We start from the raw sequence: 10,156 nt of genomic DNA, 5'->3' as shown, positions 1-10,156 counted from the left end.
TTAATTTGGTGGGTTTTGTTAATAAGTAAGGGTATTTTGGGCATTTAACATGGACTTAACTGGAAAACTTAACAGAGGTTAGGTCAGGGGAGCAACCGAGTTCATTTTTGACAACTTTTGGGACCACATGTGTAATTAGTAAACCACTAGGACCAAGTATAAATTTTTGCAAACCATAGGGCAGGCATTTAACTCTTTAATTTTAAATTTCTTTTAATGTTTTATTTATTTTTAATAGTTACGGTATTTCTATACTTTCACAATCACTTAACTAGGAAAACTAAAGGGCTGTTTGTTTAGCTCTTAATGGTTCAGACCTTCTACTTTCTACTGATTCAACACTTAATAGTTAAAGACTATTTGTTTCGCAAGTAGATGTCTGAATGATTCAAACATTTGCCAACATTTGCCTCTGAATGGTTAAGCATTATACAGAGTCTTAGTGGTTAAGACCTCTTATCTAAATTGGTAAAAAAATTGCCTCTGAACGGTTAAGCATTATACTAGCTCTTAATGGTTTAGACATCTTACTGGGTCAGCACTTAATGGTTTAGACCTCTTACTAGTTTAGTACTTACTCATTCAGAAGTTGGCAAACAGCCCCTGACCCCATCCACACTAGAGACTATCTAAAAAACGAGTGTGCAAAAAGTGAAGATGATAACAGTAATTTAGAAAGTTAGAGACTATAGATGAAATTTCACCAAACCACAGATGCTATCTGGACACTTTTCTCTTTTATATATATTTTACATATCTATTTTCCATTTACACTTTATTTATATGATATCCACTTTATTTTCGTGATTCCATTTTATTTTCTAGTATCTACTTAAATACACAAAATGTATACGCTATCTACTTTAAATACACAAAATGTTTACGCTATTAATAATTTAATATATAACTTCCTTTAATGTGATTACTAAGGTATTAACCAAAATTGACACAAAATGTATACGCTATTAATATATAACTTCCTTTGATGTGCTTACTAAGGGGTGGGGGCGCTACGTGATGGAACGTGGTGGTTGGGTGACCACGAGTGGAACATCGTCGCCAGTAAATGTTTCCATGCGTGGTGGTGACAACGCGTGGTAGTGACCATGCCCGAAAATCTTTGAAAGTTACCGTTGATGGGACCATTGTGGTGAGTGATGGAAAGTGATGGACACCCTTACTAAAATTCATCACTAGTGATCAAATCAAGTTCGATGACATGACAGAACATGATTGGATGTGATGAGTGATGGAAAGTGAAGCACCCCCACCCAACCCCCTAAGGTATTAACCAAAATTGATTTACTTCAAATTACTTTTAAAGATGTCCAATATTCGAACTACGCAATACAGGGTGGATACAAACAATGAAGAATTTGAACTAGGCCTTGTGTGAGGCTGTCTGTTCGATTCCCGAGCCCAACTGGGTTTTCATCCCATGATGTGTTACGCTAGAGAATTTTGCTTTTGTGGTGGCACAACGACTATCAAGTGGCAACCGGTGGTATGATTTCCCAAGGGAACGCCCAGAAAAGCCAAACTTTGAAGCCAGCGTGGACCCGGTTAAGACAACATCGTCTTGCCAAAGTGGGACAATACGGGGCTCTCTGATTTGGAGAATGTGATAACCTTATACATGAAGTTCACCTATAATAAAAGTATTTTCTAGATTTTATTACTTTTCTGAATTCCTATGTTTAAAAACTCAACGTGGGTGTGGTTTGGTGGCTGGCCAAAAATATAAATAACGAAGTGAGAATAGACAAGAATTTAATTTCAGTTTATTTGAAAATTCAACGTTAATTTCAGTTTATTTAAAAACAAAACGTACAATGTTTAGGCCCGGAATTTAATTTCAGTTTATTTGAAAATTCAACGTTGAATACTTAGGCGGCTAAGCAAAAAAGGTTTTTTTTTTTTTTTTTTTTTTTTTTTTTTGAAAGGCGGCTAAGAAAAAAAGTTGAAAGCATGACAAACTGATAACATAATATGTCACTTTCATTATGAACAATTATGGTTATATTCATTTAACTACTGTGTCAACTTGTTAGTGTAGTTGGTGTGATTGAAATAATATAAACTATAATAATAATTAGAAATATAAGAAAAAATAATAAATCAGTTTGATACATCCACTTTGACAAATATAGTGGTAGCTACTGAATTGTCTTCTAACTTGTTCAACGTGAAGTTATAAATTGAAGCTCAAAACACACATTTGAGAAACAACCCTCTTTCATTAATAACTAGCCATGTCTTGTTCAATACCAGTTTCACCAACTACCTTAACCAAAACCACATTCATCTCCCAACGAGCCTTGATTAAGACCCATAAGAACCAAACCCACGGGTTCAGGGTCACATGCAACGTTGCACCAAATGATGATCATAACCACCTCAAACTCATACTGCCCGATATCGACCGGCGAAGCCTGCTCGTCGGGCTCGGCGGACTCTACACCGCCTCTAACTTCCCTTCCTTACCCGCGGCACTAGCTGATCCCATAACAACTCCTGATATCACGTCGAGCTGCAAGGAAGCGGATTATGGCATCAAGAATCTAGAGAAAGTTGTAAGGACACGAAAATGCTGCCCTCCTAACATCAAAAAAACGATTAAACCATTCGTGTTTCCTACCGAAAAGACGGTTAAAGTGAGATGGCCGGCGCATAACGGGTCGAAAGAGCAGGTGGAGAAGTATAAACGAGCCATCCAAGCCATGAAGGATCTCCCTGAAGACCACCCGCACAGCTTCATCCAACAAGCGAAAATTCATTGTGCATACTGCAACGGAGGTTACACTCAAGTCGATAGCGGGTTTCCAGACATCGATATTCAGATTCACAACTCGTGGCTCTTCTTTCCTTACCACCGCTGGTACCTTTACTTCTATGAGAGAATACTCGGTAAGTTGATTAACGATCCCACTTTCGCCTTACCTTACTGGAACTGGGACAATCCAGCCGGAATGACGATTCCAGAGATCTTTTTAAACGATACGCGTACGCCAAACCCGCTGTTTGACATTTATCGGGACGCCCGTCACCTCCCACCACAGCTAGTGGATCTGGACTTCGGTGGCGGTGAACGCGACACCACAAGTGAGATACAGATAGCCTGCAATCTGAGTACAGTGTACCGCGATTTGGTTAGAAATGGTGCAGATACAAAAAGCTTCTTTGGGGGCGAATACGTAGCTGGGGATGCCCCGGTTGCCAATGGTGACAAGTCGGTCGGATCCGTCGAAGCTGGTTGTCACATCGCGATACACAGATGGGTGGGTGACTCGACTCAGGCTAACTTTGAGGACTTGGGTAATTTATACTCTGCTGGGTATGACCCTTTGTTCTACGCGCACCATTCGAATGTGGATCGAATGTGGACACTATGGAAGAGTTTGGGCATTCAAGGACACACGGAACCAACTGATCCGGATTGGTTAAACGCGTCGTATGTGTTCTATGACGAGAATGAGGACCTTGTGCGTGTGTATAACAAAGACTGCATCAAGATGGACAAGCTCAAGTACAAATACTACGAAGAGTCGGAGTCTGTGTTCCCCTGGCGCAAGAGTCGACCCGCAAAGCGAAACAAAGAGTCACAAGTAGCATTAACCTCACCCGGGGATGTGAAAACAGTGAACCAACTGAAGTTTCCGGTGACTCTAGACGCAATACTGAAGACTCGTGTGAAGAGGCCTGCTGTGAACAGGACTGATGCAGAAAAGGCGAAAGCCAACGAGGTTTTGTTGATAAACGGGATAAAATTCGATGGTGAGAAATATGTGAAGTTTGACGTGTTTGTGAATGACACGCTTAAAGAAGGTGAAGTGACCACGCCGTGTGATCCTGAATACGCTGGTGGTTTTGCGCAGATTCCACACAGTGGTATGGACAAAATGATGATGTCGAGTGCAGCAAGGTTCGGGCTAACAGAATTGCTGGAGGACACAAACACTGAAGGTGAAGAGTATGCAACGGTGACATTGGTACCACGGATAGGGTGTGACAACCTCACCATTTCAGATATCAAGATCGCCTTGGTTCCAATTTGATCAAGCATCAAAACGATCCGAGCTTGAACATGACGTGTGTTTAGTGTTTGGCATAACGGTTGTCACATGTGATAGTGTTTGGCATTTAATTTATAGTACATTAATTTTAAATCAACAATTCTTCACAGATTTCACAATGAATATCAAATCAGACAGAAACAGTTCCAAAAGAGGAGCTAATTTATAGATTTTACCAATTCATGTATGTTAGGTTAAAACCCTAAACTATTAAGCCAGTTCGAAAACTCAAACTCAAGTATCGGCCACTAAGTGAAGAATTCTCGACAGATTTTATTCAAAGAAACAATAAGTATCAAAAGAGTGTTAGAATTTTTTTTGAACGGCCAACAAAAACCACAATATTATAAATTGGCTAACCAAAATTTAGCCACACCAAGTACATATATCATTCACCAAAAGGCCAGAAAACTAACAGAGGCTAAAGAGCCCAACGAAATAACAGAAACTAATACAAACTTCCTACTTCAAAGTTCTTCCATTGCTCCCAAGACACACCTCTAGCTTTTGACCTGTTCATGACCCATATGAACCCAATTGATTTTATCTCCCCCACCACACTACCAATATTTGGATACTTATGGTTGAAGATGAGATCATTCCTGCTCCGCTATATAAACCATGTTGAGTATGAAGCCAACTTGACAATTTGACATTGTTGAGTGCTAAGCCACTTGACAACTTGATCAAGCTGAGGTCAGAAAGCAGGATAAGAGGATGATATCCACAGGGTTATCCAATCTTCCTGTGATCCAGATTTTACGGATCTTGTCTTTCTCTTTCCTCTATCATTCAATCTTATATATGATTGTATTGTATTTGTAAATTCTTGTACCAAGCTTAATAACAAATACTCCTAGTTACCACAGTGGATGTAGGTCAGAATCGACCGAACCACTATAAATCTTTGTGTTCTTCAACAGAAAATTTTGTGTCTGTGTGAGTTCTGTGTTCGTGAGTGCAACCTGATCCAAACAACTGGTATCAGAGCTCAGGCTCTTGTTGTTAAACCGATCGGAAACGATCAGAAATCGATCAGAAGACGATCAGAAACCGAACAGAAATCAATCAGATTCGAACAGAAGCGAACAGAAACGAAGGTGTAGAAGAAGGAGATACCTGAAGGTGCAGAAATTTGAACTAGGGTTCCGATTTGCATCAGTTTCAGCCGGTCCTTTCACGCCAGTTTCCTCTGTTCAGGTCCGCAGTCACTGTTCAGGGTTCTGAACCAGCAACCGTCGCCACTCAGGTGAATCATAGCAGTGATTCCGAAGCCGCCGGGTTTCTGATCAGAAAACCGCCGTCACCACAGCCGTCAAAACCGCCGGCAGTTCTGCCAGCCTCCATCTTTCCAGCGCCGTCGCCGCTGTCTAGGGTTCCGATTGAACCCAGTCTTGCTCTTGTTTGAAACACAGACAGGAAGAAGAAGAAGAAGAAGAAGAAGAAGAAGAAGAAGGGGAGACCAGAGTTTTTTTGGTGGAATTGGGGAAGAAGAAGCACGCATACGTGCTTTTGTGCTTTTATTCTGGTGGAGAATTGAAAGTTTCGATTTTGATCAGAAAGGCCCCTCATCTTTTATTTCTGGTGGTGGAGAAATTGAAGTTTCAATTTTGATCAAAAAGGCCCCTTAACTTTTATTTCTGGTGAAGAAAATTGAATTTTTCAATTTTATCAAGAAAGGTCCCTCAACTTTGAACAAGATCTCATTATTCATCAATACTTATCCTTGCCATTAAAGCTTGAAACAGATAAGTTATTTGTTTCTGATTATTGCTTTCGCTCGTATAAATTATCACTTAGCAGTACAAACCCGTTTGGTTAGTAGTAATTTGGTAATTTTTTTTAATGGCAGAAGATAGTAAAATCAAGATTGATAAGTTCGATGGTAGTGATTATGGATTTTGGAAAATGCAAATTGAAGATTTATTGTATCAGAAAAGTTTGCATTTGCCTATGTCAGTTGAACAACCAGATGACATGTATGATGAAGATTGGATGTTGTTGGATAGACAAGCTTTGGGTGTGGTTTGGCTTTCTTTGGCAAAGAGTGTTGCTTACAACATTGTCAATGAAACAACCACATATGGTGTATTGAAAGCTTTGTCCAACATGTATGAAAAGTCATCCGCTTCAAACAAAGTATTCCTCATCACACCCCCAAAATCCACATGCGGAGTACCACCGTTTGGAGGCGTGACTGACCAGGATCTTAGCCACCAATCACATTGAACATCATGAGTATATTTAAATAAACTTTCATTTATTAACAACAGTGTACAATATTTCCCAGTTTACAGCGGAAGCATATTCAACCCAATAAGTGTTTATAAAATCACATGTAAGCTCTTAGTCTTGTGCTGCGTTTCCTTGTGACCCGACCCATGACCACTCCAGCTTCCCAGACAGCAAGTTCCTTTGACATGCACCTAAAGGCCTGCAAGGCATGTAACAATGAGTCAACAACAATGTTGAGTGAGTTCACAGTTGGGTGTACGTTTTAAGTGTTTTACGAAAACGTAGTTTGTCTTTAGCTGGCTCACTTGCCGTGGGGGTTTCCCATGTAGAAAATATGTTTAACCAGTTTATCTTATTTCCCAAAACGTATCCGTAGATGGTGGGGGTTTCCCATAGTTAAAAACATGATTAATCCGTTTACCCTGTTTCCCAAACCTTTTTAAGATATTTAGTCGGGGCTTCCCTTGTTTGTATGTTCTATTAGTGGGGGCTTCCCATGTTTGTATGTTCTATTAGTGGGGGCTTCCCATGTTTGTATGTTCTATTAGTGGGGGCTTCCCATGTTTGTATGTTCTATTAGTGGGGGCTTCCCATGTTTGCATATACACTAGACTATTCGTAACCATAAGTGTTCTTCTTAACCCGAGAACAGTAGTACGTACAAGCTTTACGTAGGTTTTACGTAAGTGTCCTTCTTTACCCGAGGACAGTGGTACGCGTGGGGTTTACGTAGGTTTTACGTAAGTGTCCTTCCTGACTCCGGAAGACAGTAGCATGTGTGAGTTTACGTAGGTTTTACGTAAGTGTCCTTCCTGACTCTGGAAGACAGTAGCATGTTCTTGTTTACGTAGGTTTTACGTAAGTGTCCTGCATAACCCGAGGACCATGGTAGATAGTCTAGTAACCGTGTAAGTACGAGAAATTGTTCAATTCCATCATTCAACCCATTCCCAATCCCCGGGAATCCCATGCCTTGGTAAAGAGTGTGAACTCACCTCGGTTTGCTCGGTAGCTAGATTACGTGCCCACAAATAATCAATCAAGGCCTATAGTTTGCACGTACACACCATCAGTTGACATTCAGGAAGTTCACGCATAGATGCGATCATAGCACATAGCAACAATAGTTTAAATCACCCAACATTTATTTAGTTACCTCAAATTTTGTATTAACACTGTTTAAGGCTTGCCATCCCTTGGCAGCCCATACCGGATGCCCAATTTCAATTAAACCCAACACAAAACAACATCGTATGGTTGAGTAAAACTATGTTCCACCATAGCCCAGTTATCCACACCTTATACCCGGCCCCACAACACTAGATCCCAAACCAAACCAAACAAAACTAAGTTATTAGTATTACGACTTCAAAGACAACCTAGATCATATGCGGCCCAATTCAAGCATTCATGACATGCCAAAGTTAGAATATATTCTCAACATGATAAGTCCATTCATAATGCATCAGTAGCATATGTGTGTAATCGAAGTTCAAGTTAATTCAATCACGGTCCATTCCACTCGGTCATCTATTAGTCCCGAGAGCCCAAAGCAAAGCCCAAAATAATCAACTTATTATTTTCTCTAATTGTTTGTGCAGCCCAGCTAATTAACGTGCACACCATATTAACATGCCAGCCATGGATCCTTCATATTAGTAACAAAACAACAACATTGGCCGACAACCTGCTAGAGCATTACATTTCTATTGGACCTATGAATTAGTGGACTTGATTCTTTGCGGTCAACCTACATTCACATGCAACTGGGTTCAACTTTTTATAAAATTTTATGCACATGGGCTCAACTTTTTATAAAAGTTCAACTCATGTGTTTGACTGCAAGTATTTAATGTGGACAGACACTATACACGCAACACAGATTGGTTCATCCTCGTACTTCCGAACCGACTATCCTTTGGCGAAAAGCCCTCCGACGAAAACCCCACTGTTTTCGTCGAGGAGCATCACGGAGAAATCCCACCGTTTTCGTCGAGGAGCAGTCTGCAACCCTAATCGTCTAACTGTTTCAGCACATCGACTTATTCGTCAACAGTATTTAAGTAATCAACCATCAATATCAACCCTAACATGTCACTCGATAACACTTAGCATTCACTGGCTTGTAATAATCTAAGCATTAAAACATCATGGTGCTCATTATTCAGGCAACATGTCCAATTAATCAACATAACTAATTCGTTCATAACATTATACCAAGTTACGTACACAACAAACATATGGTCATCGAACAGTTAACTATACAAGTGCAATCAAGGTTACCCGGATACAAGAGAAGGAGAAGGCTTCGATAAAAAGGGGGTCTGCCGTCGTAATGTATGGATGGAGTGATGGTTGTTTAGCGTTTGCAAAGCTACATGTGTTCTTATACATTATTCACGTAAGCAAGTAATTGGGAAAAGGCTTGGACTGGTTGGGCTTAAAATTCATGGGTCGAATTAATGTGAGGGGGTATGTGAGAAGGGGCCCAAGTAGGTGGCTCGAGTTTGAGGTGCGGTTCATTTACACATAAATACAACACATCTATCAATTACGGTTCCTAACTTTCATAACCAATAAATATGACCATGCATCCGATTATTAATATATACCGCACACAATTAAAGTCAGGTAATTATTTAAGCAAGTTCATTTTGTGCTCGCACGTCAAGCATCGAAGGAACTAGAGAAGTATTGAAAACACGGGTTGTCACATTATTCCCAACTTGAAAGAAATTTCGTCCCGAAATTTAGCACGTGATTACTGAGGAAGCTAGTTGTGTTGCGTTGTTTTCCTGTTTTTCCTGGGGTGTCACATCATCCCCCCATTGGTTTGGAATTTCGTCCCGAAATTCCGCAGTAGCTTCATGTGATAACCCGAACTTTCAAGGTCAGTATCTCTTTGTCGGGTAATCCTGTTTCTTGTTATCCTTACGTATTCCTTTCGACGATAGAAATCGGTAAATACTCGTAATCGTAATTGGTCGTTAAACACCGTATACGTTTAAGTAAATGTGCATACGCATGCGACTGGACATGAACCTTGGGTCGCGCATATGGTCGGGCCAAACTTTCTTGTTCGTTTGTTGGTCGTTCGACAGCCCAAGTATTTCGAATACGTGGGCTGCAAAGAAGGGCTTGGTGATCCGGTTAGCATGAGCAAAATAACCAATTATTAATAAGACTAATCTATTAGATTTAAGCCCAATTCGGCACTTGAATGGCCCAACCAAATCATGTTGTTACAACTGCATGCATTAGGGACGGATATCATTTAACCCTAAACAAATAAACCCTACCTTTCTCATAACTTGTGTGCGGCAATACCAAACCCATCCCTGTTCGAGTTACATCTTGGCTAGTGAGATCTCCGGTTAGTATATATCACTGGTTAATTTTCATGCTGTTATGTTTCGCGTAAATCGTTTGCTAGGATAGGATGTTGATGATCTGTTAAATGCTAATAGTGACTACTGATATTAAGACTTGATGACAACCTGATCCGAATATGTATTAAGCGTGCAACTGAATTTGTTCGTGTTGATATAACTCTTGTTTGCAATATGAGTAAGCATACAACCCTATGATAACCGAATTAGTGAAGGATTGGTAGGCTCGTGTCATGTATGTCTAGAGTACTGTCATGAGATTAACATAGTTGATTGTAATAGTTTTGTTGATTGTGTGGGTTACATGAGAGGGAAACATAGACTAGGGTATATGTTTAATAAATGACATAAGTCACCTAGCATAGGCCTGATGCTTTCTGAATGCCTTGGGGCTGCCTACATGTGGTTTGTCAGAATGACTTATTTGGAGTATGCACATGCAATCCATTATATGGATTA

General features: G+C 40.2%; 1 protein-coding gene and 1 long non-coding RNA gene across 2 annotated transcripts; one reads left to right on the top strand and one right to left on the bottom strand.

The window, feature by feature from the left end:
* Positions 1-2,190: 2,190 nt before the first annotated feature.
* On the top strand, positions 2,191-4,187 carry LOC110912646 (polyphenol oxidase I, chloroplastic). The gene has a single exon (XM_022157414.2). It carries the CDS (start codon positions 2,253-2,255, stop codon positions 4,053-4,055), a length of 1,803 nt encoding a protein of 600 aa, XP_022013106.1. The 5' UTR covers positions 2,191-2,252; the 3' UTR covers positions 4,056-4,187.
* Positions 4,188-4,364: 177 nt separating this feature from the next.
* Positions 4,365-6,863, bottom strand: LOC110912647. The gene is made up of 2 exons (XR_002578083.2): positions 5,193-6,863; positions 4,365-5,071 (listed from the first exon to the last, which is right to left on the bottom strand). It is a non-coding gene; the product is annotated as an uncharacterized LOC110912647 (long non-coding RNA).
* Positions 6,864-10,156: the final 3,293 nt, after the last annotated feature.

This window comes from Helianthus annuus, chromosome 15 (assembly GCF_002127325.2).
Source record: "Helianthus annuus cultivar XRQ/B chromosome 15, HanXRQr2.0-SUNRISE, whole genome shotgun sequence".
Lineage (NCBI taxonomy): Eukaryota > Viridiplantae > Streptophyta > Magnoliopsida > Asterales > Asteraceae > Helianthus > Helianthus annuus.
The sequence above is the reverse complement of the archived record's forward strand: the minus strand, read 5'-3'. Positions and strand labels throughout refer to the sequence as shown.